We start from the raw sequence: 15,624 nt of genomic DNA, 5'->3' as shown, positions 1-15,624 counted from the left end.
CCTCACTGTCAGGCTGTGTTTCCACTGTTCACTGTCCTACAACAACAGACACGGTGAGATTGGAACCGAATCAGGAACATTCACTGCTGATTTGAGGAAAGAAAGCAGCAATAATTTGAATGAGCGAGGTGATTTACTTTCTATGTTACCTTACTCTGTACACACACAGCCCGAGAATGGCCTCTCCCTTCCCCCACTCACTCCATGTTCCGGAACTGGTTCATGCTGCACTCTGCCTCCTTCAAAGAGCCAACGACGGCCGCTCCGCTTACCCCGACTCAAAGCCCATCTGCGGACACAGTCCCAATGCGATGTGCTGCTGAGAGGAGGCTGCTGTTTGCTCCCTTACTCGGGCCCGTGATATCTCCGCTCCCTGATGTGTTCAGCGATCATCAGCCGAGTACAGAGGAAACGGCCCCCGCTGGCAGAGCTGGGGGAGGGGAGCTCGCATGGGCCCTTCCTGTCGCTTTAAACACTGTGCGGGGAGAGGGGGAGGAGCAGACAAGTGTTTCAATGCTGAAGCCTGAAAGCTGGGGGCGGAGCTGAAGCTCAGAGGACGCTGTCTCTGCTCTGCCTGTCACTCTGATTCTGTCTCCTCCCAGCCTCTCTCACACTCTGCTTTTCCGGGTTGGCTTCATAAATACATCAGGACGGCGAGTGTTTATCATTCAGTTTATAATCCTGTGAGGAATCGTCATGTCTGGAAGAGGAAAAGGAGGCAAAGGAGTGGGAAAAGGCGGAGCCAAGCGTCACCGTAAAGTGCTTAGTGACAACATCCAGGGCACAAAACAAAGGCTCTTCTTCGAACCCCACACCGCCTCACAGAGAGAGCAGCGCCCCAGGACCGGGAGCGGGGATATATTGGGGTGAGGAGTAGCTTCAGAATTATAAGGATTATTATGGGGTTACAAGTGACTCTTTGGGCCAGACCCTGTATTCTCCCCTCACAGTGAAAAGCTCTTTTAGTCTTCCTGGGTGTCCATGCGCTCAGTGTTCTTTTTCCATTCAGCTTTTATATATCAGACAGATGGTGTGACGGGGAACCGGAGCTTTCCACCTCACAATAGGTTAAACCGAGCTTCTATGACAAGAGGCCAACTTGTGAGATTATTCTCCTTCTGAAGTTTGCTTCCTGCACAGATACTGTAGGGGATTGTGGAATTCAAGGGTTTAAGTAAAGTCATTGGATGGACTGTAATGTCTCCAGTTCTCACTCTCGGAGCCCGCTGTAACCTGAGGCTACTTCGGATTGGTCGCTTGATTGAAATCTCATTACCTTAACAAAAATAACTATTGGCCTCAATTGAAGAATTTATAAATTAATCTTGAAACAATCCGCTAAATTCAAAAAAATAAATACTTTTATTAATAATGAATAAATTCGACAGAGACAGATTTTAAAATGCGGCAGTTTCCCTATTTGTCTGATAATGTCATCACCAGATTGATAGGACGTTAGCCGGAATGAATAAACTGACGAAATCAGTGTATTAAACAGGCGGCTCCTTCAGAGAGGATGTGGGTAGGTCTTAAACGAGCCGTTGTGGGTTTTTTTTGTCAGTAAATTGTGGAGTTTTACTTGGAGCTGGCGTTCATGGTCACCCCGGGCTTGGCCAACCCCCCGGACAGCACCAGACTCACGGAGGTCTGGATGTGTGGACACAATCCGCACTCTCCAAACTATTAGAGGTTGGTGCCATCTCCTGGCCGACAGCGAGTGCTGCAACAAGAGACAAGATTCAGCAGAAACCATTTTGATTTCGACAGATACTTCAGTACCCTGTTTATGTTCCGCTTAAAACCATTGCCAAGTAGTTTATTGGTCCAGCTGAAAACTCCAAACAACCATTAAATGCTGGAAAAACTCAGCAGGCCAGGCAACATCCGTCGAGACAAATTAGAGTCAACGTTTCGGGTCAAATCCCTTTATCAAGACTAAAGAGGTACAGGGAATAAAATAGATTAAGATGCCGGGCTGGGAGACAAGAGAAGAGACATTACGAGGTATTCAAAACGAGACGAGATGATGATAGGACTAGTGGAGACAAAAGACAGCTCTAGATTAGGTGTGAAATGCGCTGGCAGAATGGGAGACAGCTGCCATCCGCAGTATTTTGCTATCGAACCATTAAATGCAGATGGACGCGCTCACCCGATTCTAGTGTGAACAGTGTGGTTGATCATTGAGTGTGGGATAGACACTTCCTCTGTCACTCTGGTACTATGTGCCAATGTGGGATTCACTGCTGAATATGGGATAGATACCGTATCTGTTACTCTCTGGTACTGTGTCAGTGTGGGATTGATAGGTGAGTATAGGAAAAGCACTACCACTCACTCACTGGTACTGCATGTGAGTGAGGGAGTATTCGTTCATACAGGATAGCAATTGTATCTATCACTGTGGCAGCGTTTGATTGTCAGGTGAGTGGTGGATAGTAATTTAATGGGCACAACTGTGGCAAATGAATTTCAAAGTAGATTTTAAGATTTAACATGTTAAATCAGATCTGGTATAATTGTGACCCACATAACAGAACAGTAACCAGCCCTTTCAAAGATAATGTGGGTGGCTCTGAAAAGAGCCTTTGGGTTATTAGATTGAATCTTGTTCGGTTTACTTGCTCTTGGAGCTGGCGGTGCTGGTTTTCTTGGGCAGCAGCACCGCCTGGATATTAGGCAGCACCCCGCCCTGAGCGATGGTCACCTTTCCCAGCAACTTGTTGAGCTCCTCGTCGTTGCGGATGGCCAGCTGCAGGTGTCTGGGGATGATGCGGGTCTTCTTGTTGTCGCGGGCTGCGTTGCCGGCCAGCTCCAGGATTTCAGCGGTCAGATACTCGAGCACAGCAGCCATGTAGACCGGGGCTCCGGCACCCACACGCTGAGCATAGTTGCCCTTTCGCAGGTGCCTGTGAACACGGCCCACAGGGAACTGTAGTCCGGCCCGGGATGAGCGAGACTTGGCTTTGGCCCGAGCTTTACCGCTGGTTTTTCCTCTTCCAGACATTTCCAGAATCAATACGGTCAGAGAAAGAATGAAAATCTCCTCCCACATCTGCCCTTCTTATACCTTCTGGAGGAATGCAGGGACCTAACTTGTGATTGGTCGCTCTGTGGTGAATTTCATTGGTGTTTTCCGATGACCAATCACAGTCTGGTTTTCCCACCAATGCAAAGAGGGTGGAAATAACTGCCTCAGCAGTCAGACCTCCAACGATTTTTTAAATCTCAAAATCCCCGCCAATAATTTTTAAATTGAGGATTATATTAATAAATTCACCATTAGCCAAAGATTTCCAAGCACGTTTTATTCCCGTTTGTCTTATTCCATATTTCCCTTGCACAGTCCGGGCTGTGACAATCAGCCTGTTCAATTTCAGAATGTAACGGGCGGGAATCAACCCCCATTGGTTCTGTAAGCGGACACATTCCAGCTCAATCTTTGTAAAAGTGAGGTTTCAATAATTATCGATGGATCCTTTGCACAGGCGGGAGTGAAAACAGAACCGGGAGCCCTGTGAAAAGAGAAGAGGGACAGTGTTCAAACTGCCCCCGTTCCGGTCTCTGCTAGAACTCCCATTCTGGGCTGTTACACTGCAAGACGTCTCGGGTTAATAAACCCCCAACAGTTATTTTTAAAACTTGAAAATGCTTGAGAGAGAACGATGTGACTGGAATCTGAGTCTTACCCGTAGAACAAGCTCTTAATTCGTCGGCCGGCGCTGTAAATGAACGGGTCTGAGAACAAAGGGAAACATAGAAACATAGAAGATAGGAGCAGGAGTAGGCCATTCGGCCCCTCGAGCCTGTTCCGCCATTTAATGAGATCATGGCTGGTCATCCAAATTCAGTACCCTGTCCCTGCTTTCTCCGCATATCCCTTGATCCCTTTAACCTTAAGAAATATATCTAACTCCTTCTTGATTATATTTAATGAATTGGCCTCAACTGCCTTCTGTGGTAGAGAATTCCACAGGTTCACCACTCTCTGGGTGAAGAAATTCCTCCTCATCTCAGTCCTAAATGGCTTACCCCTTATCCTTAGATTGTGATCCCTGGTTCTGGACTCCCCCGCCATCGGGAACATCCTTCCTGCATCTAGTCTGTCTAGTCCTGTTTGAATTTTATAAGTTCCAATGAGAATCCCTCTCATTCTTCTAAACTCTAGCGAGTATAAACCTAATCGACCCAATCTCTCTTTATAATCATTCCTGCCATCCCAGGTATCAATCTGGTGAATCTCCACTGCACTCTCTCCATGGCAAGAACATCCTTCCTCAGATAAGGCGACCAAAACTGCACACAATACTCAAGGTGTGGTCTCACCAAGGCCCTGTACAACTGCAGCAAGACATCCTTGCTCATGTACTCGAATCCTCTCGCTATGAAAGCCAACATACCATTTGTCTTCTTAAACACCTGCTGCACCTGCATGTTTACCTTCAGCGACTGGTGCACAATGACCCCCAGGTCTCGTTGCACTTCCCCTTCTCCCAATCTATTGCCATTCAGATAATAATCTGCCTTCCTGTTTTTGATACCAAAATGGATAACCTCGCATTTATCCACATTATACTGCATTTGCCATGCATCTGCCCAATCGCTCAACCTGTCCAAATCATACTGGAGTTTCACTGCATCCTCCTCACAGCTTTGTGTCATCTGCAAACCTGGAGATATTACATCTAGTTCCCTCGTCTAGATCATTTATATATATTGTGAATAGCTGGGGTCCTAGCACCGATCCCTGCAGTACCCCACTCGTCACTGCCTGCCACTCGGAAAAGGACCCGTTTATTCCAACTCTTTGCTTCCTGTCTGCCAACCAGTTCTCTATCCAAGACAGTACCTTACCCCCAATCCCATGTGCTTTAACTATGCACGCCAATCTCTTATGCGGGACCTTATCGAAAGCCTTCTGAAAGTCCAAATACACCACATCCACTGGTTCTCATTTATCTATTCTAGCAGTTACATCCTCAAGAAATTCCAGTAGATTAGTCAAGCACGATTTACCTTTTGTAAATCCATGTTGACTTTGTCCGATCCTGTCACTGTTTTCCATGTGCTCTGCTATTACATCTTTTATAATGGATTCTAGCATTTCCCCACTACCGATGTCAGGCTTACCGGTCTGTAATTCCCCATTTTCTCTCTACCACCTTTTTTAAATAGTGGGGTTACATTAGCTATCCTCCAATCCATGGGAACTGTTCCAGATCCTATAGAATTTGGAAGATGTCCAGCAATGCATCTACTATAAACTGCGATAGGATGACCTAAACTTTGCTAACAGGAGCCTGGTTGCGATGCCTCGAATCGAACTTCAATGAACTCGCTAGGGAGGGCAGCGAGCCACACCACGATAAAATCATCGCCCTAATTTTAAAATGTTAGACGCTGTATTTACAGATCATTCGCCATAGGTCTTTGGAGCTTTAGTCAGGACGTGTAAAACACTTTGCAATCATCTTAGACTGAACGGAAACAAGATGTTCAGGTTATTTCTCTCCAGTTTAAAATAGTTACTGATGAATTGTTTTCCTGTTGCACCACTGGCTGGCGGCCAGGAGATGTCACCAAACTCCAATAGTTTGGAGAGTGCGGATTGTGTCCACACATCCAGACCGCCGTGAGCCTGGTGCTGCCCGGGAGCTGGCCAAGCACGGGGTGTCGGAAGGTACAATAGCAAATAAATTTCACAACGCACTGTAAAAGCACAAAACAAAGCAACGGCTCTTTTCAGAGGAAGTTGCAGCATTAATATAGTCGAATTATTCATTCGGGATATCGTCATTTTATAGAATCACAGAACGATTCCGCACATTAGCAGGCCGAGAGGAGACTTGATTGATGTGTATATGAAGGGCCTACATAGAGTGGACAGGAAAGACCTATTTCCCTTAGCAGAGAGATCAATCCCCAGGGGGTAAAGATTTAAAAGAATTGGTAGAAGAAGTAGAGGAGAGATGAGCAGAACTTTTTTCACCCATAGGTTGTTGGGGGTCTAGAACGTTTTGCCTGAAAGTGTGGTAGGGGCAGAAACCCTCATCATATTTAAAAACGATATGTTACGCCCTTGAAGTGTCATAAACTGAAAAGCTAAGGACCAAGACCTGGAAAGTGGGATTCGGCAGCATAGATATTTTTTGTGCTGAATCCTTCTGTACCGTAAATGTCTACGATTCTGTGAATAAAGATCATTCAGCCCATCGTGCCTATGTTGATTTAAAACATCCACACACCAAGATATAGAACTTGGAGTAAAATATAGAATTACACCGATCACAATGTAAATCAACTGTCTACCCTTCCTCCCAAGTCACTGCTCTCTCTGTGAGGTGGTGGGTGGTTCTTAAAAGAGCCTTTGTGTTGTGTTTGGTGGAGAGTCGAGATGTTCAGCTGCCGAATCCATAGAGAGTACGGCCCTGCCCTTTCAGAGCGTACACCACATCCATGGCAGTGACCGTCTTGCGCTTGGCGTGCTCAGTGTAGGTGACCGCATCAGTGATCACATTCTCCAGGAAAACCTTCAGCACCCGCGAGTATGTGAGTGGGACTTTGTCCTCTACCTGTCATTCTCTGGTATGTTGGTGGTGTTTCTTTTCCTGCACCTGTCAGTTTCTGATATATGATTGGGTTTTCTCCCTGGACCTGTCAGTTTCTGGTATATCAGTGGGGTTTTTGTCCTGTACCTGTCAGTTTATGTTATGTGAGTGGGGAAGTGCATTTGCCTGTCAGTTTCTGTTTTGTGAGTGAGGTTTTCTCCTGTACCTGTCAGCTTGTGGGATGTGAGTGTGATTTTTGCCCTGTATAGACTTTCTTGTCTATAATTTGTGTCACTACCTTGTCTGTAAGTGTGTCTGTAAGTGGTGTTTTGTTCTGTACCTGTCACTTTATAGAACATGAGTTGGATTTTGTCCTGTTCCTGTTAGTTTCTGCTATGTAAGTGTGTTTTTTTCCTGTACCTGTCAGTTTCTGGTATGTGAGTGGTGTTTTGTCCCTTAGCTGTCAGCTTCTGGTATGCGAGAGGAATTTTATCCTGTACCTGTCAGCTTCTGGTATGTGAGTGGGGTTTTGTACTATAGCTGTCATTTTCTAATCTGTGAGTGCGGTTTTGTCCTGTACCTGTCGGTTTGTGGTATGTTATTGCGGATATGCATTTGCCTTTCAGTTTCTGTGATGTGAGTGAGGTTTTGTCCTGTACCTGTCAGTTTCTGGTATATGAGTTGGGATTTCTCATGTACCTATCAGTCTCTGGTATGTGAATGGGGTTATATCCTGTACCTGTCAGTTTCTGGTATTTGAGAGGGCTTTTGTCCTGTACCTCTCAGTTCCTGATATGTGAGTGGGTCTTTGTCCAGTAAATGTCAGTATCTGATATGTGAGTCGGGTTTTGTCCTCTCCCTGTCTGTTTCTCGTTTGTGAGTGGGTTTTGTGCTGCATCTCTCAGTTTCAGATATGTGTTTCGGTTTCTTCCCTGTACCTCTCAGTTTCTGAAATGTGCATGAAATTTTGTCCTGTAACTGTCTCATATCTGATATGTGAGTCGGATTAGCCGTGTACCTGTCAGTTTCTGGTATGTGAGTTGTTGTGTCCGTCAGTAGTAAGACACAGACTGCAGGAGAATGGTACAACCGGTGTTTACTCAACATGGCTCACTCTGGAACTGACCGTACAGATTACCTATCAGTGCTATATACAGGTGTGGTCACTGCCGGTACTACAGTATACATGAGCTGTAAAAAGTAGTTCCCCCCCTTAGAGGTATATACATTACAATTCCTCCCCTTTTAGATTAACAGTACCATAACACTCATTTAACAATTAAATATCAAACTAATTACAATTAACACTTTTAACATACAACGTTAGCTGAAAATAGTCAATTTATATATTCAGTCTTTGGGGAGGCTTCCTGATCCTTTCTGGATAGTGCCTTTCCCGAGTATCTCGCTCTTGGTGCGGAGGCGATTCTGGCACCCTGTCGTCAGTTGGGTCATCAGCTTCCGATGCTACTCTTTCTGGGGTAGATGCGACCTGTACGTCGGGTTCCTCACCAGGTACGTATGGGCGAAGCATGGGGTTGACTTGTTCCTGTGACTCTAGGATCTGATCAGCATGGCGTGTCATGATGTTCTCCCCAACGTCCACTGTGTACATTAGTGGGCCCTGCCGTGTGCATATCGTTCCTGGCTGCCATTCTTCTGTTCGGTAGTCGCGGGCCAAGACTGGTTGCCCTACATTGAAGCTCCTTGTTGGCTTCTCATGGATGTGCTGGAATTGCTTACTCTCAACATCTCTTTGTGCGTTTGGTCTGAGCAATTCCAGGCGAGATCTTAACCTTCGGTTAAAGAACATCATGGCTGGGGCCTGGTTGGTGACTGCATGTGTCGCATTCCGGTAGGCGAACAGGAAATTGTCCACCTTATGCTGGAGCGGAATGTTGTCATTGTACATAGCCTTTATTGCCTTCTTAAAGGTTTGTACGAACCTCTCAGCCAATCCATTTGTGGCTGGATGATACGGGGCAGATGTGTAATGCCTTACCACATTCTTCTTCATAAACCTCCGGAATTCTTCGGACACAAACTGTGGTCCATTATCAGAGCAAATCTGTTCTGGCAAGCCGTTCCTGGCAAAAAATTGTCCGTAGGACTGCAATAGTTTTCTCCGTGGTGGTGAAGGACATTTTGATGACCTCAGGCCATTTCGAGTACGCATCCACGGCTATTAAAAACATTGAGTCCATGAATGGACCAGCAAAATCAATATGCACCCATTGCCATGGAGAGGAGGGCCACTCCCATGGGTGTAGAGGGGCATGTGGTGGTGCATTTTGGACCTTCTGGCATCCTGAGCAGCTCTTTGTTAGGTCCTCGATTTGTTGATCGATCCCCGGCCACCACACATAAGCCCTAGCAAGGCTTTTCATTTTCACCCCTCCCAGATGGCCTTCGTGAAGCTCACTGAGCACTCTCTCCCTTAACTTGGGTGGAATTACCACTCGGGATCCACACATCAAGGTCCCCCGGCACACTGACAGCTGTTCTCTTCTGGATGAGAATGCTGGCAACAGTGAGTCGCCATGTGTTGGCCATCCCTTCACCGTCAAATCATATACCCGAGACAGTGTCGGATCATTTCGGGTCTCCTTTTCTATACGAGCGTAAGTTACCGGTAGGTATTCAACTATAGTCGAATGAAATATTTTGACAGGATCCACTGCTGGTGCTTCCTCCACTGTAGGCAGTGGCAGGTGTGATAGCCCATCAGCATTTCCATGCTGTTTCGTGCCCTTATATTCAATCTCATAGTGGTGCGCCCCTAGAAAGAGTGACCATCTTTGTAGTTGTTGCGCAGTCATCACCGGAATGCCCTTCTTCAGATTAAAAATGGAGACAAGTGGCTGGTGGTCAGTCAGCAAGGTGAATTTCTGCCCGTGCAGATAGTGATTGAACTTTTTCACTCCCCACACTAGGCTGAGAGCTTCCCTGTCAATCTGGGTGTAGTTACGCTCGGCTGAGGTTAGTGATCGTGACGCAAAGGCTATTGGCCTCTCTGAGTCATCCGAGAATTTGTGCGACAGCACTGCTCCAATGCCGTACGGTGATGCATCACACGCCAACCGAATTAGTAGTGCTGGGTTGAAATGGGCCAATACCTCTTTCGATGTGATTAGTGTTTTGCTCTTCTGGAAAGCTCGTTTACATTCGTCACTCCACTTCCATGGCACTCCAGTTTGCAGTAGAGTGTTCAGTGGGTGTAGTATTGTAGACAAAATTGGCAAGAACTTATGGTAGTAGTTTACCAGCCCGAGGAATGACCTCAGTTGTGACACGTTTTCTGGTGCTGGAGCCTTGACCACTGCCTCAATCTTTTCTGGGGACTTATGTAACCCCTCTTTATCGATAACGTGGCCACAATACGAGATCTGTTTTTTAAAAAACTCGCATTTGGGGCGGTTAGCTCGGAGCCCATATTCCTTCAATCTAGTGAGCACCTGCTCCAGGTTGGCGAGGTGATCACTGTCATTTTCGCCCGTGACCAGGATGTCGTCCAAATAACACTGGGTCCCTGGGATCCCTTGCAGGACTTGTTCCATTGCCTTTTGCCAAATAGCCGGAGTTGATGCTACCCCGAATACCAGCCGGTTGTGTTGGTAGAGACCTTTATGGGTGTTGATTGTGAGGTATTTTTTTGATGCTTCTTCTACCTCCATTTGCAGATACGCCTGGGCCAGATCAATCTTAGTGAAGCGTTTCCCTCCAGATAGCGAGGCGAAAATATCTTCAATCCGCGGAAGTGGATATTGCACGGTGTGAAGGACTGGGTTCACTGTTACCTTAAAGTCCCCACAGATGAGAACCTTCCTTGGTTCCCCAGGCGTGCTGCTCAACGACTTTTTCATCACAGGGACGATGGGTGTAGCCCACTCGCTCCAGTCTACCTTGGACAGTACTCCTGAATGTTCCAAACTCTCCAGCTCTGCTTCGACGGCTGGGCGGATTGCATAAGTTACCGGTCTGGCCTTAAAAAATTTTGGCCTTGCGTTTTCTTCGATTTTAATTGTTGCTGTCATGCCTTTTAGTGTTCCGAGTCCTTGCTGGAACACTTCTTGTGCATCGGTTAGGATCTTTGACAGTCACCCAGGTGTGATGTCGTCATCCTTTTTGGCAGCCACAGTCAGTGCTTTTATGGAATGCCAATCCAGCTGTATTTTCCGGATCCATTCATGTCCCAGTAATGGTGGTCCTCCATCTTGCAATACATACAGGTCTAGTTTTGGTGTTTCCTTACCGTTATATATAACGGTCACCCTTATTTTTCCTTTGGGGTAGACTTTTTTCCCCGTGTACGTCTTCAAAATAATTTTTGTGTCTCTCAAGGGTATGTGTGAGAATAGCCGCTCATAGTCCCATCAGTTTATGACTGTTAGGGCTGATCCTGTGTCCAATTCCATTTTTACCTGGACTCCTGCTATCTTGAGAGTGACTCAAATGGTTCGGTGATCATCCGTTTTGATCACATTATGTAGTTTCAGACAACTCAGCTCCTTGTTTTCAGAGTCCGTATCACTCTTTTGTTCGTCTGAACTATTCTCCGTCACCTTATGTACCTTCTTGTACTTTTCTTTTGGAGATTTCTTATTGCTGGTTTTCTTTCCCGACCTGCAGACTCGTGCTATGTGTCCTACTTTTCCACACTGTCTGCACACTTTGTCTTTGAACCAGCAATCATCGTGGTCGTGTGTTGTTCTGCCGCAGCGATAGCACTTCTCTGTTCTGTATGACATTTAGTTTGTGCCATATTCTTGCGGTCTCTGTTGTATCTGCAGCGCCCCGTGCTGCTGCTTCATATGATACCGCAATGCTGAAAGCCTTGTCCAGCGTAAGGTCCTTTTCAGATAAAAGCCATTTCTGGGTTCCTTCACTTTGAAGCCCACACACAAACTTGTCCCTTAAGGTATCTGCCAGTCCCGTTACAAACTGGCAGTGTTTCGATAGTTTGCGCAGTTCTGTTAAATATTCAGCATTGCTTTCATCCTTATGCTGGTTCCGTTTGTGAAACTTGAATCTTTCTGCTATCAGCAGCGGTGTGGGGTTTAAATGTTCCTGTAGTATCGTCACTATATCTCCAAAACTCTTTTCCACTGGCTTCGCTGGGGTTACTAGATTTCGTAATAAGCCATACGTCTTTGCACCCATTAAATTTAACAATACCGGCGCTTTCTTGTCATCTGACACCTCATTTGCCTTGCAGTATACCTCTATTCGTTCGACATATGTAGTCCAATCTTCGACTTCATTGTCAAATGCGGTGATACTGCCACTCTTCGGAATTTTGGGTGTGGTTTACAATGGCTTAAAATGGCATCTCCCGCGCTTTCCTTCCTCCCCCGCTGCTGCCAACGCCGCTCTCGGCGGTCCTCATGGCAATGGCGGCACCCTGTAGGGTTTGCGCGCTTCTCCTGCGCTGCTGCCAACGCCGCTCTCGGCGGTCCTCGTGGCAATGGCGGCGCCTCACGGGTTTCTGCGCATCTCGCTCCCTCTCCTCGACACTGCTCGGCCCCTGAACACCGGCTGCGCCCTGTGCGCTCTGCCCTCTCTCTCTCTCTTCCGTCGACGCTGCTCGGCCCTTTGCTGTGCCGCTCGATCGGGCTCTAGCCCGCCGCTGTCTGGGAAGGGTCTGCGCACTACCTGTTGCCAGCCCGTTTCACTGGAACACCGCGACTGGAAAGCCAAGCCTGGCTCTCAACAGCCTCCCCCGCAATTCTCGTGTCTCTGCTTGATGACTGGGCGGTTGCCCGTGGTCGACGCCCGTGTCTCTGGCCTTGACCTCCAATCTACTGGACTCCAGGAATGAATCCCTGGGAGGTGCTGCAGAGTTGCAGGTAGGATCGAATTTGCCTCGTCACCAATGTTGTGTCCCTCAGTGGTAAGACACAGACTGCAGGAGAATGGTACAACCGATGTTTACTCAACGTGGCTCACTCTGGAACTGACTATACAGATTACTACTCAATGCTATATACAGGTGTGGTCACTGCCGGTACTACAGTATACATGAGCTGTAAAAAGTAGTTCCCCCCTTAAAGGTATATACATTACATGAGTGGGGTTCTGTCCTGTACCTGTCAGTTTCTGGTACGTGAGTGTGGTAAACCACTGTTATTGTTATTCACTGTTGTTGTTGTTGTTGCACACTGTTGTACCTATGCATGCCTCAACATGTCTCGGCTGGCTCCACCTACAGGCCCAGGTATAAAGGTGATTGACCTGCAGCCCCCTGCCTTCTTGGAACCCGGATAGCGCATCAATTTTATTAGCAACAACAAAATGTCGACAAACGCTGAACAGCAGGCTGCTGCACCAAACGCTGAGCAGCAGGAGCTGCTGCGAGCCCTCAGACCAACATGCCTGGACCTAGACCCCCAAGAAGCGGGTTCGGCTACCAAATTCGCGCATTGGCTGCGTTGCTTCGAGGCCTACCTGCAAGCCTCAACTGTGACCCTGGACGAAAACAAGTTGGAAATCCTGGCCTCAAAGGTGAGCCACCAAGTTTATACAATAATCCAGGACGCGACGACCTACGCGGCGGCTATCGATCTGCTAAAAGGGCAATACGCACGCCCGGTAAATACGGTCTATGCCAGGCACCTCTTAAGGTCCCGCAGACAGCAGCCCGGGGAATCGGTGGAGGCCTTCCTACGGGCACTACGGATACTCGGCCGAGACTGCGATTGCAAAGAAGTATCAGCCGCAGCACACACGGAGGGACTGATCCAAGATGCTTTCGTTGCGGGTCTAAGGTCCGACTACTCCTGGCAGAGACTGTTGGAAAAGGGAGAAATGGACCTGAGAAAGGCAGTGTCCCTCGCGCTCTCGCTCGATGCGGCCCACAGGAATATGGACGCCTTCTCCCCTAACCGCTCCGCAACGTGGACGCCACAACCTTGGGTCATGGGACCGCCACCTTCAACTGCTGCTGCGATGTCCAAGGCACAGAAGTGTTATTTTTGTGGCCAGGCAAAACACCCCAGAGCACGCTGCCCAGCGAGAAACGCTACCTGCTCCGGCTGCGGGAAGAAAGGACACTATGTCAGCGCCTGCAAAGGTAAAACCACTAACGCCAGCAGCGCCGCGTGCGAACCGTGGGGGCAGCCATCCTGTCCACCATCTTGGGCTCCCCCAGCCGCGTGGGGATCGGGACCATGGGTGCCGCCATTTTGTCCGCCATCTCGGACGTCTCCAACTTCAACCACGGGGGACCCGGACTCAACCACCGCCTCATCTGACGACCACATCAACTCGCTCGACCATACGCTGGCCTCCGTGACGCTGGACCAATCTCTCCCTCATCAACTGTCCAGGTCCATGATGGACATTACGGTAAACGGCCGCGCCACTACCTGCCTTTTTGACAGCGGGAGCACGGAAAGCTTTATCCACCCCGACACGGTGCGCAGTTACTCTCTCCCGGTCCTGCCGACGCGACATCGGATCTCTTTGGCTTCCAAAGCCCAGTCAGCGGACGTCGGTGGCTACTGTGTAGTGACCCTTTCAGTAAGGGGCACAGAATACAAAAATTTTAAACTCCTGGTCCTGCCCCATCTTTGCGCTGCCGTTCTACTGGGGTTGGATTTTCAGTGCCACCTTAAGAGTGTCACATTAGCGTATGACGGACCCCTCCCCCCACTCACAGTCTGCAGCCAGCAGCTTTTAAATCGCCCGCCATGCACCATTTGCAGCCTCTCCACCCTTAAAGTCCCCCCCGCTCCTTGTTCGCTAACCTCACCCGCGACTGTAAGCCCATCACCACCAAAAGCAGGCGTTACAGTGCCGGGGATAGGAGCTTCTTTAAATCCGAGGTAGCAAGACTCCTGAAGGAAGGGATTATTGAAAGTAGCAGCAGCTCATGGCGAGCACAAGTGGTGGTAGTGAAGACTGGCGAAAAACAACGCCTAGTTATTGACTACAGCCAGATGATCAATCGCTACACCCAGCTAGATGCATACCCACTCCCCCGCATATCTGACATGGTCAATCAGATAGCACAATACCGGGTGTTCTCGACGATTGATCTGAAGTCGGCATACCACCAGCTCCCCATCAGGGCTGAGGACCACCAGTACACAGCTTTTGAAGCTGACGGTCGTCTCTACCACTTCCTCAGAGTTCCCTTCGGCGTCACCAACGGGGTTTCAGTCTTCCAACGGGAGATGGACCGGATGGTTGACCAGAACGCGCTCCAGGCCACTTTCCCCTATCTAGACAACGTCACCATCTGCGGCCGCAACCAGCAGGACCATAATGTTAATCTAGAGAAATTCCTCCGTACGGCCCAGCGGCTGAACCTAACATACAACAAGGACAAATGTATGTTTCGTACCAAGCGCCTTGCCATTCTTGGCTGTGTAGTGGAGAACGGCGTCATCGGCCCTGACCCCGACAGGATGCGCCCCCTTATGGAGCTCCCCCTCCCCCACTGCCAAAAAGCACTGAAGAGATGCCTAGGGTTTTTCTCGTACTATGCTCAGTGGGTGCCCAACTATGCGGACAAAGCCAGACCCCTCATCAAGTCCACCTCCTTCCCCCTGACAGCAGAGGCCTGTGCAGCCTTCACTCTCATAAAAGGAGATATTGCGAAGGCCACAATGCACGCAGTGGATGAGTCCATCCCTTTCCAAGTGGAGAGCGACGCATCCGACTTTGCCCTAGCTGCAACCCTTAACCAGGCGGGGAGACCCGTGGCCTTTTTCTCAAGGACCCTCCAGGGCCCCGAGATTCGACACTCCTCTGTCGAAAAGGAGGCCCAGGCCGTTGTGGGAGCTGTGCGACATTGGAGGCATTACCTGGCCAGAAAACGATTTACCCTGCTCACTGACCAGCGTTCAGTAGCTTTTATGTTTAATAATAAGCAGAGGGGCAAAATCAAGAACGACAAGATCTTGAGGTGGAGAATCGAACTCTCCACCTACAATTACGATATCTTGTACCGGCCCGGGAAACTCAATGAGCCCCCAGATGCCCTATCACGTGGTACATGCGCCAACGCGCAGGTCGATAGACTGAAGACCCTCCACAATGACCTCTGCCACCCGGGGGTCACCAGGTTTTTTCA

The 15,624-nt window shown here is 48.5% G+C and overlaps 1 protein-coding gene across 1 annotated transcript; it reads right to left on the bottom strand.

The window, feature by feature from the left end:
* Nucleotides 1–2,556: 2,556 nt before the first annotated feature.
* Nucleotides 2,557–3,015, bottom strand: LOC147098420 (histone H2A type 2-C-like). The gene has a single exon (XM_085970055.1). The coding sequence runs from the start codon at nt 3,005–3,007 to the stop codon at nt 2,618–2,620; it is 390 nt and encodes a 129-aa protein (XP_085826181.1). The 5' UTR covers nt 3,008–3,015; the 3' UTR covers nt 2,557–2,617.
* Nucleotides 3,016–15,624: the final 12,609 nt, after the last annotated feature.

Source organism: Somniosus microcephalus, chromosome 29 (genome assembly GCF_052327205.1).
Source record: "Somniosus microcephalus isolate GS21.2 chromosome 29, FLI_Smic_1.0, whole genome shotgun sequence".
Lineage (NCBI taxonomy): Eukaryota > Metazoa > Chordata > Chondrichthyes > Squaliformes > Somniosidae > Somniosus > Somniosus microcephalus.
This window is presented reverse-complemented; position numbering and strand designations above follow the sequence as displayed.